Source organism: Brassica oleracea, chromosome C9, assembly GCF_000695525.1.
Source record: "Brassica oleracea var. oleracea cultivar TO1000 chromosome C9, BOL, whole genome shotgun sequence".
In the NCBI taxonomy this organism is placed as follows: Eukaryota; Viridiplantae; Streptophyta; class Magnoliopsida; order Brassicales; family Brassicaceae; genus Brassica; species Brassica oleracea.
The window spans coordinates 54,251,287-54,273,970 of NC_027756.1; the positions used below are offsets into that span (position 1 = coordinate 54,251,287).

The window sequence follows — 22,684 nt, forward strand, 5'->3', positions numbered from 1 at the left end:
ATAATATCGTCAATAAACATCTCGATAATACTGCTTCATCGATATGATTCAGAAACATATTATTGACAATAATGCGTTCACGAACAAATAACATGTGGCCAGTGGTTTTGGTCGCTAGTCTTATAACGATTGATCACGTTGCTGAAAACAAGTGTTAATGTGTTAAATAAACCGAATCAGATAGTATGGCCCAACTAATACTGTTGCAGGATGTCACTAAAAGCACATCATATCATTTGAGTTGGTTTGCTATAAACCGACTTCTAGACTGGACCGAACAAAATAAACCGAATCAGGTTCGCTTCACGTTCCATGGTTGCTTTCTTAGTGGATGGTTAATAGGAATGCTACGGTAACAGAAACTACAGATTAATAGTTTTAAAAATAATACATCACTCGATAACATCTTTTTTTTTTTAAACAATACATCACATTCATATCTCACACATTTTTTAAAAATAAAAATATTCATTAATTATCATCCCAATCGGGCTTTCGGATAACAGTACAACCACCGTAACCGGAGAAACAGTAACTTCGAAGGTATATCTCACACATTTCACTCTTAACTCTTAAGCGACAACAAGAGATTCTTCGTATTAATTCTTTAACTTGTGTCCTCGAAACCAAGGTAGTTCTTTTTGGAGACATAGTTGATGAGCTTAACGCTGAAATCCCAAAGTTTTTGTGCCAAAGTCTCATCTCTAGCAAGTTTGCTTGGAGTCACTTCATTGCAATCTGCAAAGTACTTTCCAGTTACCTCCTTCAGACTTGGGTGCAGAGCAACATAACATGTTGTAGCTGCTCCCTGACAGAATAACATGGAGTATCAAAAATGTCATACTCATAGTCTTTGTCTTTTATTTCCCACATTTTAAGTACGTGATGTTTAGTAGCATTAATGTCATACGATTATATCTTGAATTTTCTAAGGATTTTATTAGTATTGTAGTACCTGAGGTCTATTTTTCCACAAGTAGAAGCTGAAGAACTTCAAAAACCCTGTGAAAACATGGACGTTAGAATAAATAAAAAAGGATATTATCTAGAGAAAAAACAGAGAAAGAAAGTTTACTCATTAAAACAGCAGTGTGTTGGAAGAGATTGGTGAGGATGAGGCCTGGGTGAACTGAATTCACTGTTATGTTCACTCCCTTTTCCTACCAAACAAAACAATGTCCCCAAAAAACATTTTGATCAGTTCTTTTGTTCTTCCAAGTAACTAACCAAGACAAAATCTGATTTTGAGTTTGTTTCTTCGTTTATTATTTACTTAGATGTATTGTTCATGTGTGTGAAGGCAACCTGAAGTTGACGCGAGAGCTCATTTGCGTGCAATATATTGGCTAGTTTCGATTGTCCGTAAGCTTTTTTATCCGAGTAACTGGAAAACAGAACGAGATGGTTATATAAGATATACAGTGTGAAAGATAATAAAGGTTTTAAACGCTGCAAATTGCAAGATTAATCTAAGTTTTGGAAAAACTAAAGAATTTACCTGCAAATGTCATTGATGCTGTTGAATTGGATTCCTTCTTGGTAAGTATAGATATGAGCTATAGATGATAGGTTCAAAATTCTTCCTTCAACACCACTGGTTTTAGCAGTGTTCTTCATTGTGTCTAAGAGCAAGTTTGTCAACAGAAAATGACCTACATTGTATAAACATCAACAATTAACTTTTCAATCTTTTAGCTGACCAAGATGTTTCAGTTTTTAGTTTTTTTTTTAAATACAAAACTAAAAGCTTGTGTGTTCCAAAAAAAAAAAGCTTTTTAACTTTATATATAGACATATAAAAAGGACAATTACCAATGTGATTTGTAGCAAACTGCAGTTCGATTCCATCTTCAGAGAGTTGGTATGGACAGAACATAACTCCTGCATTGTTTCTGCAGACACCATTTTTGTACATTAATTTATATCCATATTGAGGCTATTTATACAGTTTCATACTTCCACTGATAAACTTGTGCTATGTATATCAATATTAACAGGTATCCATAAGTAAAAAAAAATATTATTTTTAAAATCATTTTCCTTGCAAGAAGTTATAAATGTATATATCAATCTCGTCATAGACACTGCTAAAACCATCATTAACCACAGTCTTTTAATTGAGGTCTCTTAGCTCGGCTAAGAACGAGCTAAGAGACGTTCTTAGCTTCGGCTAAGAGACGTTCTTAGCTTTTTTTAGATTTTAACAAAAAAAAGTTAAGAATTGTCTCTTAAATAAGAGATATAAGAGCTGTCTCTTAGCCGAAAAATGTAAAAAAACAAAAAAATGTCAAATCATAAGTTAAGAACCCCTACTAAGAGACCGGGGTTAATGATGCCCTTAGGTTCTGGGACTGGGATTAATTGTGGTTCTCATGTGGTAGGTACCACACTGGAATAGTAAACTTAATAGCAGTTAAATGGTATTACGTTAAAATAGTAACGTGAAAAATATTAGTAGCAGTTAAAAATAGATGGTAACATTATAACATTACAATAGTTTGGGACGTTGTCTGTTCATAATATCAAAACTAAAAAAAAGGCTAAATGTTGGATGATGTTAGTTAAGCTTTATTTGACTGACGTTCAACCATTCAATACCAATATAACGTAAAAGCAATGATCCAAACGCTAAAAATGGCCGTCAAAATGCATTTAAAGGGTGAGAGAAAGAGAGAGAAGAAGAGAAGTACATGAGGATATTGAGAGGAAGATGGAGGGCATGAAAGTCGCGAACAAAGGCTTTGATGGATCTGAAGGAAGAGAGATCTAAGTGGAGCAGTGTGACACGTGCGTTTGCGTTTTGTCTGAGAATCTCAGTTTTGGCGTTTTCTGCAGCTCCCATGTTTCGGGCACCAATCACCACATGAGCACCTCTCTTTGCCATTACCCTTGCTGTCTCCATCCCTATTCCTCCTGTCCCTCCTTTTACAATGGTAATCACACGTCAAGTTAATATAATTTCTGTTTAAACAATTTTACATTTTATGTTAGCAATAATATAGCTACGACGGCATTGACTTAGTTTTGCGTTTACGACAACATCTGTCCCTCCTCTATGATATGATCATATGACCAACAAATATAATAATATAAAAAAAACCTAAATCAAACGAATTTGGTAACCGGAAAAACCACAAAATGTATCTAGTGAAAATGATTAATGATGTTATGGTATCATAACTGTAATCTAAATTGTTTCATTGATAGCTAAACACAATCAACTTATAGTACGAGTATATATGTATGTACCTGTGATAATTGCAGTGAGATGAGTTGCATCAATCCATTGAGTAACCTCTTCAGCAGTTGAAGCTGAACCAAACCCACTTGGTCCTCTTACCCCTGTGATTAGAGAATATAATCCCATTTTTACTAGATTGGCCTCTTTATTTTTTTTAGGTCCACGGATGTCTCTCAAGAACCAATATGAGAGAGAGTGAGAGAGACAGACCAAGAAGGAAGAGTGAAGTTAGAGAATAATATGGTACTATGGGAGAATCACACATATATATATATATATATATATATATATATATATATATATATAAGTGGCGAAACTATCATTAATGCCTTTTTGGTGTCTTCTAGTTTCATGGACACTATTATGTGAATGGATCTATGAATAGTAAATACACAGTATCAGAGTCATACCTATTTTCACACAAATACAGATAATGTGTATTTACTTTTCATATGTATATGTATTTCAATCGTATGATGTTTTTTTTCTGGCGATGGACAGTGCGTGCAGGGCCGGTGCGATCGTCCCGGGCCTAAGCCTGTGTCCCCCCGTATCTTAATAGTTAAGGGGTCTAATCTTTTTAAAAAATCTATATTTTTATATAAAAAAATTATAAATATAATAAATAAAATTAAAAATGGTCCAAAAATATTTGATATGCATATAGTTTTATTTTTATCACAAAATATACAAAATATTACTGATTAAATTTTAAAAATATTTTAAACATTATCTGAATATAAATTTTAGAGATAAAATTTTTTTTTGCCTTACGACCCATAACAATGTTAAGCCGCCCCTCGGTGCATACATATAAATTGTAGATCAAATTAAGAAACTGTTTGTTCATAATTCATTAAAAAAAACTGTTTGTTCATATCTCTTTCGAGGGAGAGAAAACTTGCCGTGGTCCAATTAAACATGTCTACTTCTCAATAAGTCGTGGTTAATGCCTATACTTTTAGTCATTTTCCTCTACGAACCCCTGCCATTGGGTTTTAATTTGCCGACACAACGGCAATTTTTTCCTCTCTATTGAACCAGTCTATTTGAAAACATTAAAAAAATTATACACATTTTTCGTTACAATGATATTTTTAAAAATATCAAACAAGTTATACCTCGTCATTTGCACAAGTTTTAGTAGTAGTGTCCACTTCTTTTTAGGTTTTAGTATCCCCTCGTCCTTCTAAAGCTACAACAACAGGATTTAATTTATCGGGTAACCATAACTGAACATAATCTAAGTAACGTAACATATGGGGATTGACGACTAATCCCAAAATTTTGGGGGTTATTAAGGTGCTAAGTGCTAACTGTTGAAGTACTATATGTTGAATCTAAATAGGGTTAACCTAATTATTAATGAGTGTTTGGTGAGAAGCCGTTGGTTTCTTATTACTGATACACAATACAAGTGTGCAGCTACTTGACATCCTTCTTTCTTCACGTGATTCCTGTGAATGTGTTACCACTTACCCGATTCCCTCCTAATTATTGTAGGGAAGTTAGTTTAGTTTAATAATTATTTTTAACATCTTACAAAACAATTGGCGAGGTTATGCAACTGAAGCAATGAGTTCAGTTCAAACGAAAAAACTACAACTATTAAAAATCACAACTGAGAATTATCAAATTAAAAAATACTATATTTTTCATATACACATTTTTGTTTATTGCAAACCTACACCATACCTTCTTTTTTAATATAACAGTATGAGAAAAAACAAAACCATGTTAAACAATATTGTAGTTTAACAAAATTACAAACTTTATCCAAGTGAACAAATCTTAGAAAGAGAAAACCATTAAATTTCATTAAGTGGTTGTTAGAAAATCTAAAACAAAACCTGATTTATGACTAGTTGACATTTGAGATGAATCTATATAACATGATATGACTCAAGATTTATGAGAATGTATGAACTTTGGCCTATAACATTCTAGTCATCAACTTTAATCCAACTTTACCTAAGCATATTTAAGTCGTTTAAATTTTGTTTGGACCGGCGGTTAAACTGTTAAAGAGAAAGCTATATACTAAGAGCATGTATAATAGGGAGTTCTTAGGGTTGGGTTCTTATATTCCGGTAAAAACCTCACCCAGAGAACTCTCCATTGTAATGCTCTAAGACCATCATTAACGCAGGGTTCTTAGTACATGGTTCTTAACAGAATATAAGAATCCGACTCTTAACTTTTAACTGAAAAAGTTAAAAGTCGGCTCTTAAATCTCTTATTTAAGAGCCGACTCTTAGCATTTTCAGTTAAAAATTAAGAGTCGGGTTCTTATATTCCGCTAAAAACTCCGTCCTAAGAATCCCCGTTAATAATGCTCTAAGATAAATCACCCATATAGAATGTATTATTTAATTCATAGCCCGTGCTCATAGATGTGTTCCTTTCACTTCCCGTTTCAAGTTCAGAGAACCCATCTAAGAGATTTGGATTTATTAGCTTTTTCTTGCCTTCCAAAATTGATTGCTGAAAGCCTGAAAATGACACGCTAGATGTAATTAATTACATTGCCCCTACATTGCCCCAATTGGCGGGAATTTTTATAGTTAGATGGTAGATTTACACCACAACCGAGATTAGTGTCATATTATTAATATCATTTGCAATATAGATATTTAAATTCGATATCTATGATATATGTATAACAGATAATTGAACAGCTTGTACTGATAGTTGAGAGCTTTATTTTTTCTTGTACCAAAGGACGTTAAGTTAATAATTTTAGATTAATATAAGAAGTTTGATATTTTAACAATTGATTTGTTGTGTACTAAACCAATATTTAGGTGACACATAAGTTCACCACGCTTGTCATGCTATTAAGATTTTAACTTGTTCGAACTTTTATACAATCTCACACAAAGTCAGCATAGCCATTTCTTATAATTGTAGTTATAACTTTTTTTTTTTTTTTTTTTGGTCAAGTTATAACTTTTTTTTTTTTCTAAACTTTCTAAAACCAAAACCTTTTTTTCACCAACTTGAATAATACTCTACTCGCAACTTTTAGAATTAAAAAGAAAACGAAACGGTTAACAACAAAAAGTATTTTGTATGGCCTGCAACGATAAACCTAACAGCTTAGTTAATAACTAAACTAATTTACTGTTTCAGTAAATATATACTCCATAAAACGTTGGCGTTTACTATTGTTCAACGGACATTTTAACCTGGACCCGAAAACCTGACTCTGAACCGATCCAAAAATACTCAATCTGAAACTGAACCGAAAAATTACAAGTATCTTTTGGGTCTAAATTTTTTTTTACCCGAAAGAACCGGAACCGAAAGGAACCGATCCGAATAAATCTGAACCCAAAAAATGATTCGAATAGACCCAATCCAATAAGAACCGATTTGTACTCAATTAAAAAACATGTATATGCAAAACTATGCTTTTGTGTTCTATTATATATATATACATATATATTATTCTATGATTTAATTGAAATATCTTTTGTTAACAACATTTGTTATTATTTTGTAACATTTTTTAAGTAATATGAAGCTTTTATAAGTAAATTTTAGAGTATAAAATATTTTATTTTAATTATTAATAGTTTCATTTAAGTTATTTTGTAAAATTTTAAATATATATGAAAAATATTGACTAAATTTGATTGAGTTGAATATGTCATGTCTTTTTCAGTTCATAAATATTCGAACCCGAACCAAATTCGATATGGACCCGGAAAATTACGGATATTTTATGGGTATTTTAATTATAGATCTGAACCGATTCGGATACGAGAAGAACCGACCCGAACCCGGATCGAAAATTCCTAAATATCTATTGGGTCAAAATGTTTAGGACCCGAAGGACACAGATTCAAAATGAACATGTCCAAACCCGACCCGAAGGCCCAAATGCCCATGCCTAGTTCAGCCTCCGGACAAAAGATCAACCTATTACGATGTTGAATATAAATAGAAAAATGATGGCATTTACTATTTCTCAGCGGCGAGAGGCACAGCCGCACATGACGTCCGGCTAGTAGCATGGGGAAGTGATGTGACCATGTGAACCGCTAGTAAATACACTCTATATTTACAACTAACTACATTATTGTTATTTGAAAATACAACTAATAATATTATTATATTTTTTTGAGAAAGAATAATATTATTTTGTTAACAGATCAAACTCAAAAGATGTAGTTTAGTGTTTCGTATTAACATCGTTGAAGCCTTCTCATTTGAATTCAGATAAGAGATAAAATTACATTATGGTGATTACGGCTTCTCAGACCTAGATATAGATGGATTCTTGTTAAATTAAATCACACATCGTTTTCTTGATCAATATAGAATTGACATATATATATATATATATTTTAAAAAAGAGATAGAATTCAGATATGGATTGTTTGCCAATGCACATTAATCTGTATGTACGTACTGATATATTCATTCACAACACGGTTGCCCATACAGGGAATTCGTGTGACACATGGCTTGTGCACATATTTGACTAGAATCTAGAGGTCTTTGACAATGGCTGGAGAAAATGGGCGAGGAACGTACGTTGGATAGAGTCTCAAGGGAAGGAGTATGGGGCCATTGATATTTATGATTCATTAGGCCATTAAGTAGTCAAAGGTCGATTTAGCTAAAAGTAAGCGTGGCATGTATCGTAATTCTCCCCGATTTATAGCCCACTGCCCATACTAGGTCCGAGGGGGGGGGAATTATTTTAGGAAATGATGGAATGAGTGAATCTTCTGCGTGTTCTTACAGTAAAATGGGAAGCCATTAGCCATTGAGCGAGCGAGAGCGAACCCAAAGTAGGATGCTAGGTTGCCCATTACGAACGGTCTATTTAGCAAAACAATAAAAGTTTGTGCAAATAACAATATATACGAAAACTACGAGGCCTTATTTCTCGTAGTGTTATTTTCCTCTTGAGTAATCAGCAAGGAACTAGAGCAGGGTTCTTATCCTTGTACATGAGATATCTTGTGCATAGCTTCTGTAGTGTTGCAACCGAATGCTGCATCGAAAAATATATATAGCTTTATATATATAGCTTTAAAATCCAAAAATATATACATTGTGAAAATATATATAGCTTATTCATTTGTGGAAATATATATAGCTTTAAAATCCAAAAATATATACATTGAATGTAATGAATTCGAAACAAAATAAATATTTGGTTAGAGTATAAATTCTACGTGTATCTAATGAAATTGTAGAAATTAATTTAAAAATTTATTACATATTTCTATGATATATTTTTTGTTTAGAAAATAAAGTTTATATGACTAATATTTTTGATCTAAAAACTAAATAAAGAAATGATTGATAATTTTTATGGTGAAAAATAGAAACTAAAGTTAAAAATATTTGATACATACAATTGGATACATACACACCTACCAATTGGCTGTAAAATACTAAACTTTCGGAGAACAATAGATTGTACATCGATTTTTATCTCTCTGTACATGTAAACATCAATAGAGGTTGTGTTGTTTTTATTTTTTCTTGGTCGATATAGAAAGTTTCTCTTTGATAGTGTATATAACTAATTTTTTTTAAAAAACCAAATAAAGAAATGATTGATAATTTTTACGGTGAGTGAAAAATAAAAAATAAAGTTAAAAATACTTGATACATACTTGGTACCAGAATTAAATAAAATTGGCAGTAAAATAGGAGAACATAAGCATCCACAAATAGATTGTACATCAATTTTTATCTCTCTATGGGCCGTCAATTTATATGATTCCAATAGCCCATTAAGAATTGAAGGGTCTATTAAGCAAAAAAGTATAATTTTTGCGGCAAATAACAATATCTACGAAAATTACTTCTCTCTATCTCGGAGTGTTGTTTTCCTCTCGAGTCATCGAAACCCTAGCTGCCCTTCTCCATATCGGAAGCAGAGAAATCTCCGGCGAAGATGGCAGGTGGCTTGGATATGTCACTTGATGATCTCATCAAATCTAATCGAAAACCCACGGGATCTCGCGGCCGAGGCAACGGTGGTTCTAGTAGATTCGGCGGTGGCTCCGGTCCGTCTCGACGATTTTCTAACAGAGTAGGGAACAGAACGGCGCCGTATTCAAGGGTCAGCGATTGATTTTATCTCCTTAAACATCTTCCTTCCACATCAGAGAATTCATTCCTTTTAAAGTTGAGATCTGTTTTCGTTTCTTCTTCAGCCGTTACAACAACAGCAAGCTCAAGACCCAATGTGGCAAAACGACGTTTTCGCTACTGATGAGAGTGTGGCGGCGGCTTTTGGGCATCAGTCTGGAGGCTTTGGAAGCGTCGTCGGAGGATCTTCAATCGAGACTGGGACGAAGCTCTACATCTCCAATTTAGACTATGGTGTCTCCAACGAGGATATCAAGGTCTCATTTTATTATTCTAGTCTGAGTAAAGATTGTGGCTTTGAGGTTAATGTTAGTAATCTTGAGCTGGGTTTGTTTTTGTAGGAGCTCTTCTCAGAGGTTGGTGACCTTAAGCGTTATGGTCTTCACTATGATAAGAGTGGAAGATCCAAGGTATAAGCTTTTTTTTTTTGGCTATCGGATCGGCTTGTCCTGATCAAACCATGCTTTCAGGGTACTGCTGAGGTTGTTTTTTCACGGCGTGGTGATGCCTTGGCTGCTGTCAAGCGTTACAACAATGTTCAGTTGGATGGGAAGCTGATGAAGATTGAGATCGTTGGAACAAATCTTTCTGCTCCAACGCCTACTACACCTCTTGCTCCAGTTCAGTTTCCCTTTCCTTCGAATGGGATACTTGGCAACTTCAATGAGAACTACAATGGAGGCTTCAATGGGAACTTCAGGTTTGTGCTCTTCTCGTACATGTTTTCTTAAATGATCTAAAAATGGCTGATATGTTGTTATCTTTGAAGAAAGGGCTTTGTTTTAGTTAGACTGTAGATTCTGATTGGTTGATTGATTATTTCCCTTTTGGTCTTATCAAATATTTTTGTTAAACAACAGGGGAAGAGGTGGTTTTACGGGGCGGCCTCGTGGTGGTTTAGGCGGTGGTAATTTCCGAGGTGGTAGAGGAGGCAGGGGAGGTAGAGGAGGCCGTGGCAGTGGAAGAGGACGTGATGAAAAGGTATCTGCAGAGGATCTTGATGCTGAATTGGACAAGTATCACAAAGCAGCAATGGAAACAAGCTAAGAGAAGCGACTAAGTTGATCGCAATGTATTCCTTTAGTGCATGATAATGCTTTTGTATCTGAGTTTAGCTTTGTTCTTTTCTTCTCTTTGTGAGCGTTTCAGAGAAACCAGTACTGTGTGTCCTGAGGAATTGAAATCCTTATCAAGTTAAGTTCGATATGGTTGCAATGTTAATTTTGGATAATTTCCTTTTGTTTTCATTTAATGAAGGACCATATTGTAATTTTCCCTATCATCTCCTTCTTATTTGACCTAAGATACTGTCGACAAACAAAAAAAAAAAAAAGTTTTTTTTTCATACATCACGAATCTTCGAGCTATTAGGATCTAAATCTAACAAACCTCCGATCCAAAAGAATGGCGTCGTACCGGCCGCCGCCTCCTCCGTCTCCTCTCCCACCGCCGCCTCAAAATCCCCCACCCCCACCACCTCTTCCTCCGTCGTTACCTCCTCCCGTCCCTCCCCCACCGCCGTCGCATCAACCTTACGCTTATCCTCCTCATACTTACTATCAACAGCCGTCTCACTATCCTCCTCCTCAATTCAACCAGCTTCAAGCTCCTCCGCCTCCTCCTCCCCCGTCAGCACCTCCTCCTACCGTACCGGATCCTCCTCGGAACCAAGCGGCCAATGACCGCCACAAAGCGGCCTCCAAGCCGCCGCGGGAGCGTCCTCCATCGAAGCAGCACCACAGGCCTCATCATCATCCGCATAGTAAGAATCCGGAAGAGGAGAGGAGGCAAAGGAAGAAGAGGGAGGCAGAGAAAGAGAAAGAGAGGCAGCAGATGAAATCGTCGTCTCACAAGTCTCAGGTTCCCAAGGGGCACACGGAGGAGAGGAAGCCTACGCCTCTTCTCACAGCCGATAGGGTCGAGAATCGGTTAAAGAAACCAACCACCTTCATCTGCAAGCTCAAGTCAGTCACTCTCCTTCCTCCCTCTTTTCTCTTTGTTGCTTGTTTCTTGGCTGAAGATATTATCTTCTTCTTCTTCTTCGTCTTGCAGGTTCCGGAATGAGCTTCCTGATCCTACTGCTCAGCTTAAGCTTATGACCATCAAGCGTGATAAAGATCAGTATGTTACTCTTTTAATTCATATTTGTGTTTCTTCTTATATCTGATTTAGCTCTTTGATCCCATTAGATACACAAAGTATACCATCACGTCTCTGGAGAAGTTATGGAAACCAAAGATCTTTGCCGAGCCTGATCTTGGAATACCCTTGGATCTTCTTGACCTAAGTGTCTACAAGTAATGATCTCTCCCTCTCTCTCTCAAAAATATCTTATAGATTGCTTCAGTTTCTTATTGTCTTGGCTCTTTCCAGACCACCGAAAGTGAGGCAGCCTCTTGCCCCTGAAGATGAAGAACTGTTGCGTGACGATGATGCTGTTACCCCTATCAAGAAAGATGGCATCAAGAGAAAAGAAAGACCTACCGATAAAGGTGTTTCCTGGCTCGTCAAAACGCAGTACATTTCTTCTATTAATAATGAATCCACAAGACAGGTATATCAATCTCTCTTGGTTCTTGGAATATTCTGCTTTGTTTTTTTTAGTGTGAAGACGGTGTCAAAACTTCTTTGTTTTACTATGTGTAGTCTCTAACTGAGAAGAGAGCAAAAGAACTGCGAGAGATGAAAGGAGGCGTCGACATCTTGCAAAATCTTAACAATAGGTTTGTGGTGGTATTTGTGTTTCTCTAAAGAAAGTGAATAAAAATTATTGGTGTAATGGGTTCCTGTTTCTTGGTCTTTTAGAGAGAGACAGATCAAGGATATTGAAGCATCCTTCGAGGCCTGCAAATCTCGACCAGTTCATGCCACCAATAAAAAATTGCAGCCTGTTGAAGTTTTACCACTATTGCCATATTTCGATAGGTTTGTTCCTCTTTATTTTCCCTGTTGAGGTCTAACTGTATAGTACTTAAAGAGGGGCGTTGGTCCTGTTCCAATGTTTCTTTGCAAGAGTTATAGTGGATGGAAAACCAGTAATAGTTTTCACTGGACTCGTAGCATATGCTAATCTATTTCAGTCTTCCTTTTTAATGTTCGACACAGGTACGAGGAGCAGTTTGTGGTAGCGAATTTTGATAGTGCTCCTACAGCTGATTCTGAGTTTTTTGGCAAGTTGGACTCTTCAATTCGTGATGAACATGAATCACGGGTGAGTTTGTGTTGTGGTTGGTCCAGTTATCACTTTCCTTCCTTGCGTAGTAATATGTTCAATGAGATTAATGTGAAAACGATATCACTTTCCTTCCCTGCGTAAAATTGACCTCAGCTCTGGACCTTCATCCTTGACAGGCCATTTTAAAAAGCTACGTAATTGCTGGATCGGACAATAGCAATCCCGAAAAAATCCTGGCGTACATGGTTCCTTCCTTGGACGAGGTAGACATGCTTTTTTCTCAATTTGTTTATGCTACCTGCTTTTTTTATATCAACTTGTTTATATGTTGCTGTGCCAGTTGTCTAAGGATATGCATGATGAAAACGAGGATATCTCTTATACTTGGGTTCGCGAATACCTCTGGGATGTATGTACCTTAGCCCAATGTCATTTGAGTAAAATTTGATTGTTTTTGGTTGCTAATCGAAATAAAAAATATTACCTGTTCTATAACAGATACCACCAAAGGAACCAAACGAGCGTGACACATACCTGGTGTCGTTTGAGGATGGGACCGCTAGCTATTTGGTATTCTCTAAACTATACCTGCATCTCTTTTTGTTACACTCGGTTGTTCCATATGAGATTGACCCAGTGAGCATGTGGCAGCCCCTACCAACTAGGCTGAACATGAGGAAGAGAAGGGCCAGGGAAGGAAGAGCGTTTGATGAGATTGAACACTTACCAGTACCTTCAAGGGTGACTGTAAGGAACAGATCGTCTGTATCAATAATCGAACATAAAGATTCAATGGTAACAGTAAAATCCGAACATTTAATCCTTTACAACACAAGAAGTGTATGTGGAAGATTCTACAACTCTTCTTTGGATGTAGGTTAATTCAAATTCTAGGAATGGTGCGTCGAGCTCCAAGATGAGAAGGTTAGAGGACGAAGAAGGCCTTGGCAGATCTTGGAAACACGGGTCGGAACAAGATGCTAATCAATATAGTGATAATAATGATGATTATTCTGAGTGAATGTGTGCGCCATACAAAACAATTATTATATGTGTCGGAATCAAACATGCTTTTAGCATTGCATTCCATAGGGTCGAGACATGTTTTGCCAGTAATGTATGTCGGAAATGTGGGGTTTAGGAGATAAAAGACTTGTGTGTTCCCTAGTGCTTTCATCATGCAAGTTACTTGTTTAAGCTACCATATAGCATTCATGCGCATTTCTTCTCTATGGGTTGTGTGTTCCCTAGTTGATATAAGGCAGAAGCTTCAAAACGACAGAGTTTCAGGGAAGAAGAAGAACATTGACTGGAAAAATATAGGCTTTAGAGATAGGAGGCGAATGCATTAAAAAGGGAAAAAAAAAATAAGGCCGTTGAGAGAAAGTAACAACTCCATATTCAAAAACTTGACCGCTGTGATTATTACACAGACACACATTCTGTCTGAAAAAGAAGGAAGGAACCAAGAAAGAACAACCCTAGTTCTGTGATTCGATTCTTCTTCCCTGTGATTATAGCCAGATGGAAGGAGCATGTTCTTTGTACCTAAAGTTATAGTTTTGTGTGCGTGCAGCATCGGTTCCTAGAATCAAAGCAAGGTAGAGGCAATGTGCAACTTCAATGAAGAAGAAGAAGCCTGCACACCAAAACCACCACTGCAGTTATCTCAAGGAGGAGGAGACTCAGTTTCCCTTAAGAAGCCGCAGCAAACTGCTAGAAAAAGATGCCTCAGTGCAGGGAAACGAGTGTGTTAAGTACATAGCTGCCATTACCAATCTGATTCAGGATAATCAAGACAGGTGAGTTCTGAGACTTCATTGGATCTTTAATATCAAATTTTCGAACAGACCCTGCCTGGTTGTTAACTTTTGTGTTCACATTTGTAAGGTTTATGTCCGTGAGAAGATTAAACCTTTCATTTCAACTGCTGAATTGATTGAAAAAGTTCCAAAACAAGCACACAAGAGTTGTCATTGACTCAGGCCAAACGCTTCTCTTCCCACAGGTAAAGAAACAAAAGATCGTTTCTCAGTTTCCTTATTATATAATTAACTTCCAGGATGGTGATGGTTTTCTTCTTTGTGCAGAACCAAACTATGACAAGACCTAAAGAGCCAGAGTTTGTGACATCCCAACGAGCTCTCGTCCTTTAAAGTGGAGAGTAGTGCAGAGATTGATGAAGAGATGTTGGCAGATTTTGGGCAGCTCCAGCTTTGCCAGCGCCCACAAAGAAGCACTCCCACATCTGATTCCTACGGTAGAGATCTGATGTGATTCAATCAATTTCGTTTTAATTTCTTGGCGTGATCTAAGGTTGATGTATTCGTTACACAACACCTTTGATCGATCTGGATTTTGTTCTCTCCTTCTCGTCTAGTGTAGTAGAGTTCATGTGTGATTTTCATTTTCTGATTGTTGATCGTTGTGATGTTACAGATGTTTGAGGATCAGGACCTCGGATTCTTTGCCAATTTTCTCGGCATTTTCATCTTCATATTAGTCATTGCTTACCATTTCGTGGTTGCCGACCCAAAATTTGAATGAGATTTTTGTATTTTGGTTTCTTACTACAAAATAATTATTATGTGTCGGAATCAAACATGTCTGTAGCATTTCCATAGAGTCGACATGTTTCGCTAGTAATGTATCTTTCACAATGTGTTTCTTTTTTATTAATAGATAAAAAACTTTTCATCATTCAAATTTTTTATCATGCGAGTTATTTGTTTTAGCTATCATACAGCTTTCTGTACATGCACATTCTCTTCTCTCTGCCTTAGTCGCTTGTACCACAGTTCCAACTAGTTGTTGAGACTTCATGGTATGAGTCAGCTTAGATTTTGATGCTTGTGAGTAACCACACACTTGACCTTGTGAATTGTTATGTCTAAAGGTAGTTTCTTCACATTGCCATGATAATTATCCTGTTTACAGATTTATTTGTTTCACATTAGCATAAGTTTTTCTTTTTGCATGATGTTATGTGCTACATACGCAGCATTAGCCTTTGTTTTGTGGTACTCATTTTCTATATATTGACGTCAATCTTCCAAAGATCAGTTTCATTCTTGAACCTCTCTGCATCTTCCTGGTTGTTGCTAGATTATGTACCTGCACCAATGCTAAATGTACTTCAGCGTGAAGCTTCTTTTTGTAAGCATGTTAGTTGTGATCATGATGGGTAGCTCCTTGTAAGTAGTATAATATGGGATGGGTTTTTGAAGTAATTCAAAGATAGGGACAAATAACTCAAAAGCTGATTGTTGTGTGGGATAAATAGCTTGTAGGCTCTGTCTCACCTTATGTATTGCTTTGACTTTTGTTAAAAACAAATAATCAGGGAGACTATGTACGTGTAAATCTTTGTATAAAGCATGTATACTGCAACAAAATCTCCAATACACATTCTTGTAGTGTAAAGTGCCAAATTCTTTGTTTGCCACATATATAAAGCGTCAGTTACTAATGTTTTTAGCTACTATGTGATTAGAGAAGAGAAGTAGCACATCAGCATATAAGCTCGCCTTTGAAAGTGGACCAACACAGTGAAAAGAAAAGTAATGGCTGATGCAAAAAAAATCCAAATTAAACCATTCTACATTAGTATGGCTTGTTAAAGGAAAAACCTATTTTTACTGCATTATTAGGCAGATCAGCACAAACATATACTTCGTATTTATTTTGGAAAGATTGTTATGTAAATTTTAAAACAAATGGAAAAAATACATTTTATTTGGGTCAAGAAAAAGAAAATAAACATTTGCTGAGTTTTTTTTTTTTTTTTTTCTGTCAACGAGTTTTTCAAATAAGTAAAATTACAATCCGCATATCTAGGAAGAACATTGAATAATATACCACTTGTTCGTGGAGAAGAGAAACTATAACGTACAGCTAGCTCGGCCCATTATCCCAACACCTATAAGTATAGCTAACTCGCCCCATTAGGTCAAACAAGTGGCCAACTTGTAAATGTCCTGAAACCCGACCCAGACCCAAGATTAAACCGGTAAATCCTGTGACCCAAAATAAATTTGGTTTGGATTTTGTAAAAAATCTAATATTTAAAAACCAGCAAAAACTCACTAAAACCAGAAATCGATACCGGTTAAACCAATGGTTGAACCAAATAGATAATTTTTACATTTTTTAGTTTTTAATTATATTTTTATCATACATAATTACTAATTACACTATTTTATTTGTGATTTTTAGATTTAAGTGAAGATTTCGCTATACCACCTAAAAAACATGAGATGTACAAAAGAATCAAAATTAATTGATGTGATTTGGTGATAGTTTATTTTTGTTATTGACAATTTATTACAATGATGTTTTGTTTTTGGTTTATTTTGAATTTAAAGCTTAGTTTATTATTCACATTAGATATTTAAATTTAAATATTCTAACCTTATTTTTTATATTTATTTAGTCTAAACTATTTTTTGATATTTTGTATTTCAAATAAAAATAAAATTTAGAAATCAAAGTTCAATATTTTCTGAATGATTTTTTAAACATAAAATATATACATATTTATTATTTATATTTTAATAAAATTAAAACAACATTAAAGATTATAGGCTTCAGTATATAGAGCGGTTCATCCGGAAATTAGTTCGGTTCGATGTCCGGTCGGGTTTAAAAACATTGTAACAAACTAGGGTTTTATCTCACAGCCATCGAACATTCTCGAACTCTTTTAAACAGCCTGGCGCCCTAGATCTGAATTCATTCGTGGCCGCCCGATCAAACCCAAGCCCCGCACAAAAGTCTATATAAACAAATCTCTTCTTCCTAGTTGTTTACCAGTTTACGATACTCAAAACCTAGCCGCCCTCTATCTTCTTTATAGCTCATTCTTTCCGATTATATAATGTCTGGTAAAGGAGAAGGTCCAGCGATCGGTATCGATCTCGGTACGACGTACTCTTGCGTCGGAGTGTGGCAACACGACCGCGTTGAGATCATCGCTAATGATCAAGGTAACAGGACCACGCCGTCTTACGTCGCTTTCACTGACTCCGAGAGGCTCATCGGTGATGCCGCTAAGAACCAGGTCGCCATGAACCCTATCAACACCGTCTTCGGTACGTATCTCGTCTTATTCCTGATTTGAATCTAGATCTGAGCTTTTGGTATGTTAGATCTAGGATTCTATTAGTAGATCTCATGTTGATTTGCTCGTTTTCGTTCGATTTAGCTAGTAACTGCTTTTGAGATGCGTTTATTGATTGCTTTTGAGGTTTGTTATGTTATAGATCTATTGATTCTATCCGTAAATCAAAATTTGGTAGAGTGTTGAATCCTATATAATTATTCGAATTTGTTTTTCTCGTTTTCGTTTGATTGAGCTTGTAACTGCTTCTGAGATGCGTTTTGTGTACGTGGCAGATGCTAAGAGGTTGATCGGTCGTCGTTTCAGCGACAGCTCTGTACAGAGCGACATGAAGCTGTGGCCATTCAAGATCATCGCAGGACCTGCCGAGAAGCCAATGATCGTAGTCAACTACAAGGGCGAGGAGAAGCAGTTTGCCGCCGAGGAGATTTCCTCCATGGTTCTCATCAAGATGCGTGAGATTGCAGAGGCTTACCTTGGCGTCACCATCAAGAACGCAGTCGTCACTGTCCCTGCCTACTTCAACGACTCTCAGCGTCAGGCTACTAAAGACGCTGGTGTGATTGCCGGTTTGAACGTTATGCGTATCATCAACGAGCCCACCGCTGCTGCTATTGCCTACGGTCTTGACAAGAAGGCAACCAGCGTTGGAGAGAAGAACGTGTTGATCTTTGATCTTGGTGGTGGTACTTTTGATGTCTCCCTTCTCACTATTGAGGAAGGTATCTTTGAGGTTAAGGCGACTGCTGGAGATACTCATCTTGGTGGTGAGGACTTCGACAACAGAATGGTGAACCACTTTGTTCAGGAGTTTAAGAGGAAGAGCAAGAAGGACATTACCGGAAACCCAAGAGCTCTTAGGAGGTTGAGGACGGCCTGTGAGAGAGCAAAGAGGACTCTTTCCTCCACTGCTCAAACCACCATCGAGATTGACTCTCTCTTTGAGGGTATTGACTTCTACTCTGCACTCACCCGTGCTAGATTCGAGGAGCTCAACATGGATCTCTTTAGGAAGTGTATGGAGCCAGTGGAGAAGTGTCTCCGTGATGCTAAGATGGACAAGAGCACCGTCCACGATGTTGTCCTTGTCGGTGGCTCCACCCGTATTCCCAAGGTTCAGCAATTGCTTCAGGACTTCTTCAACGGCAAAGAGCTTTGCAAGTCTATCAACCCCGACGAGGCCGTTGCTTACGGTGCTGCCGTCCAGGGAGCTATTCTCAGTGGTGAAGGAAACGAGAAGGTCCAAGATCTTCTCTTGCTCGATGTCACTCCTCTCTCACTCGGTCTTGAGACAGCCGGTGGTGTCATGACCACTTTGATCGCAAGAAACACAACCATTCCGACCAAGAAGGAGCAAGTGTTCTCGACCTACTCGGACAACCAGCCAGGAGTGTTGATCCAGGTGTTCGAAGGGGAGAGAGCCAGGACCAAGGACAACAACCTCCTCGGTAAGTTTGAGCTCTCCGGAATTCCTCCGGCTCCACGTGGTGTCCCTCAGATCACTGTCTGCTTCGACATTGACGCCAACGGTATCCTCAACGTCTCTGCTGAGGACAAGACCACCGGACAGAAGAACAAGATCACCATCACCAACGACAAGGGTCGTTTGTCCAAGGACGATATCGAGAAGATGGTCCAAGAGGCTGAGAAGTACAAGTCTGAGGATGAGGAGCACAAGAAGAAGGTGGAAGCCAAGAACGCTCTCGAGAACTACGCGTACAACATGAGGAACACCATCCAGGACGAGAAGATTGGTGAGAAGCTACCGGCTGCAGACAAGAAGAAGATCGAGGACGCTATTGAGCAGGCGATTCAGTGGCTGGAGAACAATCAGCTGGGTGAGGCTGATGAGTTCGAAGACAAGATGAAGGAGTTGGAGAGCATCTGCAACCCAATCATTGCCAAGATGTACCAAGGAGCTGGTGGTGAAGCCGCAGGGATGGACGATGATGCTCCTCCTGCCTCAGGCGGTGCTGGCCCTAAGATCGAAGAGGTCGACTAATCTGTTGATTATTGACGTCTCTCTATCTCTTTCCCTGCTTATTTTCGATTTCTTAAGAACTTATGAATGTTGGGCCTTTTTATAGGCCCGTTTTGCTATTATTTTTTGTTACAACTCTTTTTGAACTCTGGATGTTCTGTCCAGCTATGATGACGGATAAGTAAACGTTCTGGCTTTTTCCCATCTTTGTTTCATTTTTAGCTAGTTTTCTTCCGCTAAGAGCTTAATGTTATAAGAATCAAAAAATGAATGCCCGAAAAGACATTTTGCATCAGCATTTTACAGTGCAAAGGGCTTTTCAATGTGAAATCATGAAGTCCCTTCTTTAGTCCACCAGCAAACGATATAATGACGAAAGGCTTCGTACAAAACAAAGTGCATTAACTATAGTTACATTAAACTTGCTCAGAGAATGAAAATAAAAACTCACAACATATGTTCGTTTAAACAATCATCTTCCTTTTATGCCAACAAAAAAACAATGCTTTGAGTATTGACAATCATCAACTACTGTAATCTTTTAAAATGGAAATATATAAACCATACATAAAAAAAAACAAAGTAACAAAATTACACTTAGGATTGCACCTCTGCTTATGCTTATTTCCCATCATTGTATACAAATGGCTTCTACAAGTAGCATGAAAACATGTTTCATCACGTCAACTTAAGCTCGCCTGCTCCTCCGAGGTGATGCTGTGGCCGTAGACAAACCCTAACCTCGTGTTCTTCCTCCACTCCTCCCCTCAACTTGGGCACCAGAATCTCAAGAACAGGTCCCGTCCCATCAAAATACGCTTCAATGTTTGCTTCTTCCGGAATCCGATTTGGCAGCTGTATCTCCCTCATGAACTCCCCCGGAGGACAATGCTCAGCCGTCTGATCAACCAGCTTGAAAGTACGCTCCCGCCTCTTCACCAAAGGAGCCCTCGACGTGCTCGATCCCGTCACCTTCACGATTCCGTTACTGATACTGTTCCTCCACGAGACCTTGACGCTGTTTAAATCCACGAACGGCAACGTTATCACGATCAGGTAAGCTTCTTCGTCTTCGTAGATGGTCTTCGCTGCAATCGAAGGCCCGTGAACGTTCTTCATCACTCCAGTGAAGTCCTTTACCCAACCAGGCTGGGTCTCAACGTTGTTACCAGTCAAGCAGCATTCTTCTTCGCTGCTCCCGGGAGATAAAAACTCTTTCCTCTTCTTACTAACGTTGCCTCCTCCTCCTCCTCCTGGAGATTGATCTGATGAGTCACCATTGCTGCTGAAAGAAGCGTTGTTTGTCAAATGCAATCCTGAACCATTAAGTATCTTCTTAGCGTTATTTAAAACCGGTTTTGTAACATGAGGCAGCTCGAAGTCCGTGTTGGGAAGGTTTCTCCATGAACCGAAGTCACTAGCATCGGGTGGGATAGTGAACTTCAAATCTCGACCAGTTAGCTCCATCCACCTCTTCTTGTCTTCTTCGCTGACACACATGAGACTGGGAGAAGGCACAAACTCGATCCCGTGAAGACACTGAGGGTTCGAGAGTCCCCTGTAGTGTTTCCTCTGCATCCTGTGAGACCTAACGAACCCTTTCTCCGCGCTGAAGGGAAACGGACGCTCGCCTTGACGCGAGTGCCCGTTCATATAGCTTCTCAGCTGCATTTTACCGAGGGCGTTCTCGGGCTTATCCTTAAAAGCCCACATGTACATGTTCTCCATATCATGCTGAACGAGGAACACATCGAGCTTGAGATCAGATTTATCAAACCCTGTAAAGCATCCCCCTCCTCCTGCTCCGTTACCAGCTTCTCTGACAACCTTAGACTTTGATTTCTCGTTCAGTGCCGGTCTGAAGTAGGAGGTGAAGAAAAACCAAGCTCCCCACATGCTATCTCCACGTTTCAAGCATTTTTTACTGACTTTACTCGGAGCAGCCACGTTGAGGAACGTCTCCGTCTCGTAGACGTGCGAGCTAAGTCCAACGTCTAGGATGTTATCGCAAGAGTCCAAGTTCCACGTGGGGGAGCTTCTTCCGACAGACAAAGGGAGGTTGATGTCGGGAGGGTTGTAAAGAGTGATCTGGTGGTGGTTAACATTGTTCATGTCGAGATCGAGGAGCTCTTCGTGAGAGGAGCCGCTGGAGTCCATGGATAAGAGCGTTGAAGGGTGGTGATTCTCCATCGACAATAGAATCGAGCCTTTCATTTCACAAAATCGAATCTTGTCTTGTTTTTTTTTTTTTAAATCAAAAATGTTAATTTTTTCAATCACCCAAATCCCAGATCTCCCAATTAGCCATTAAATTGAGATTTAAAAAGTGAAGAAGAAGAAGAAGAAGACGCTAGAGGAAGACGATATCCAACCCTAACCCTAGAATTTCCTGATAACCAACCCCAGAAAGCGGCGGGAAACTCCGACTCAAACCCATCCGTGAAATATACATTTGCAACTTCAAAGTTTTCACCTTTTTTTTTTTTTTCCAATTACATCCAACAGCTATCACGACAACAACAACAGCAAAGCCTACTAATGAGAATCAGAAGAAATCGACCCCAGGAGATACCTTTCGAGAATGAATCGAGAGGAAGTAGAGATTGGCGGATTCCATGTTCAAATTGGGTTTTTCAATCTCTTGAATTCAATATATTTCTTCCACAGTGATTTGATTCAACGAAAGAAAAGGTTATCTCTTTGTGAAATGTTTGTTTATGTTCTTGTCTGAAATGTTTGGGGGTGAGGATGAGAGAGAGAGAGAGGTGTTTATTATGTAAGGAAGAAGGGGGAAGGTTCATGGGTGAGAGTGAATGTGAATGTGAATAAGAAATGAGCTAAATGAGAAGCAGCCTGAACTAGATACTACCTCTTCTCCCCCACTCTCTTTCTTTATTTGTATTTTTTATATAGTTTCATCTTCTATTTAAAATATTATTTCTTCCTTTTCCTCTCTCTACCTATTTTATGGGTGCTTATCGTGCTACATGTGCTTATCAAACAACTTTTTTTTTTTTTTTTTTGAAAAGAACAACTTTTATTTTCCCT

General features: G+C 37.9%; 6 protein-coding genes across 6 annotated transcripts; 4 read left to right on the forward strand and 2 right to left on the reverse strand.

The window, feature by feature from the left end:
• Positions 1 to 418: 418 nt before the first annotated feature.
• Positions 419 to 3,475, reverse strand: LOC106315778 (short-chain dehydrogenase TIC 32, chloroplastic-like). Its single transcript, XM_013753600.1, has 8 exons — positions 3,250 to 3,475; positions 2,691 to 2,922; positions 1,813 to 1,892; positions 1,499 to 1,652; positions 1,306 to 1,384; positions 1,076 to 1,160; positions 956 to 1,002; positions 419 to 808 (listed from the first exon to the last, which is right to left on the reverse strand). The coding sequence occupies exons 1-8, from the start codon at positions 3,365 to 3,367 to the stop codon at positions 608 to 610; spliced, it is 996 nt and encodes a 331-aa protein (XP_013609054.1). The 5' UTR covers positions 3,368 to 3,475; the 3' UTR covers positions 419 to 607.
• Positions 3,476 to 9,058: 5,583 nt separating this feature from the next.
• LOC106318585 (THO complex subunit 4B-like) lies at positions 9,059 to 10,592 on the forward strand. The gene is made up of 5 exons (XM_013756626.1): positions 9,059 to 9,332; positions 9,427 to 9,618; positions 9,703 to 9,771; positions 9,832 to 10,061; positions 10,222 to 10,592. Exons 1-5 carry the CDS (start codon positions 9,165 to 9,167, stop codon positions 10,406 to 10,408), a joined length of 846 nt encoding a protein of 281 aa, XP_013612080.1. The 5' UTR covers positions 9,059 to 9,164; the 3' UTR covers positions 10,409 to 10,592.
• Positions 10,593 to 10,685: 93 nt separating this feature from the next.
• LOC106318584 (protein PAF1 homolog) lies at positions 10,686 to 13,766 on the forward strand. The gene is made up of 12 exons (XM_013756625.1): positions 10,686 to 11,325; positions 11,414 to 11,482; positions 11,551 to 11,658; positions 11,735 to 11,915; positions 12,008 to 12,084; positions 12,167 to 12,286; positions 12,467 to 12,572; positions 12,713 to 12,799; positions 12,877 to 12,945; positions 13,035 to 13,106; positions 13,188 to 13,331; positions 13,414 to 13,766. Exons 1-12 carry the CDS (start codon positions 10,766 to 10,768, stop codon positions 13,555 to 13,557), a joined length of 1,737 nt encoding a protein of 578 aa, XP_013612079.1. The 5' UTR covers positions 10,686 to 10,765; the 3' UTR covers positions 13,558 to 13,766.
• A 78-nt stretch (positions 13,767 to 13,844) lies between these two features.
• Positions 13,845 to 15,170, forward strand: LOC106318586 (dolichyl-diphosphooligosaccharide--protein glycosyltransferase subunit 4C-like). The gene is made up of 4 exons (XM_013756627.1): positions 13,845 to 14,338; positions 14,427 to 14,544; positions 14,627 to 14,796; positions 14,976 to 15,170. Exons 3-4 carry the CDS (start codon positions 14,716 to 14,718, stop codon positions 15,081 to 15,083), a joined length of 189 nt encoding a protein of 62 aa, XP_013612081.1. The 5' UTR covers positions 13,845 to 14,338; positions 14,427 to 14,544; positions 14,627 to 14,715; the 3' UTR covers positions 15,084 to 15,170.
• Positions 15,171 to 17,318: 2,148 nt separating this feature from the next.
• On the forward strand, positions 17,319 to 19,840 carry LOC106317538 (probable mediator of RNA polymerase II transcription subunit 37e). Its single transcript, XM_013755344.1, has 2 exons — positions 17,319 to 17,626; positions 17,931 to 19,840. The coding sequence occupies exons 1-2, from the start codon at positions 17,413 to 17,415 to the stop codon at positions 19,655 to 19,657; spliced, it is 1,941 nt and encodes a 646-aa protein (XP_013610798.1). The 5' UTR covers positions 17,319 to 17,412; the 3' UTR covers positions 19,658 to 19,840.
• Positions 19,841 to 20,095: 255 nt separating this feature from the next.
• LOC106317539 lies at positions 20,096 to 22,495 on the reverse strand. Its single transcript, XM_013755345.1, has one exon. It carries the CDS (start codon positions 21,848 to 21,850, stop codon positions 20,315 to 20,317), a length of 1,536 nt encoding a protein of 511 aa, XP_013610799.1. The 5' UTR covers positions 21,851 to 22,495; the 3' UTR covers positions 20,096 to 20,314.
• Between the last annotated feature and the right edge of the window lie 189 nt (positions 22,496 to 22,684).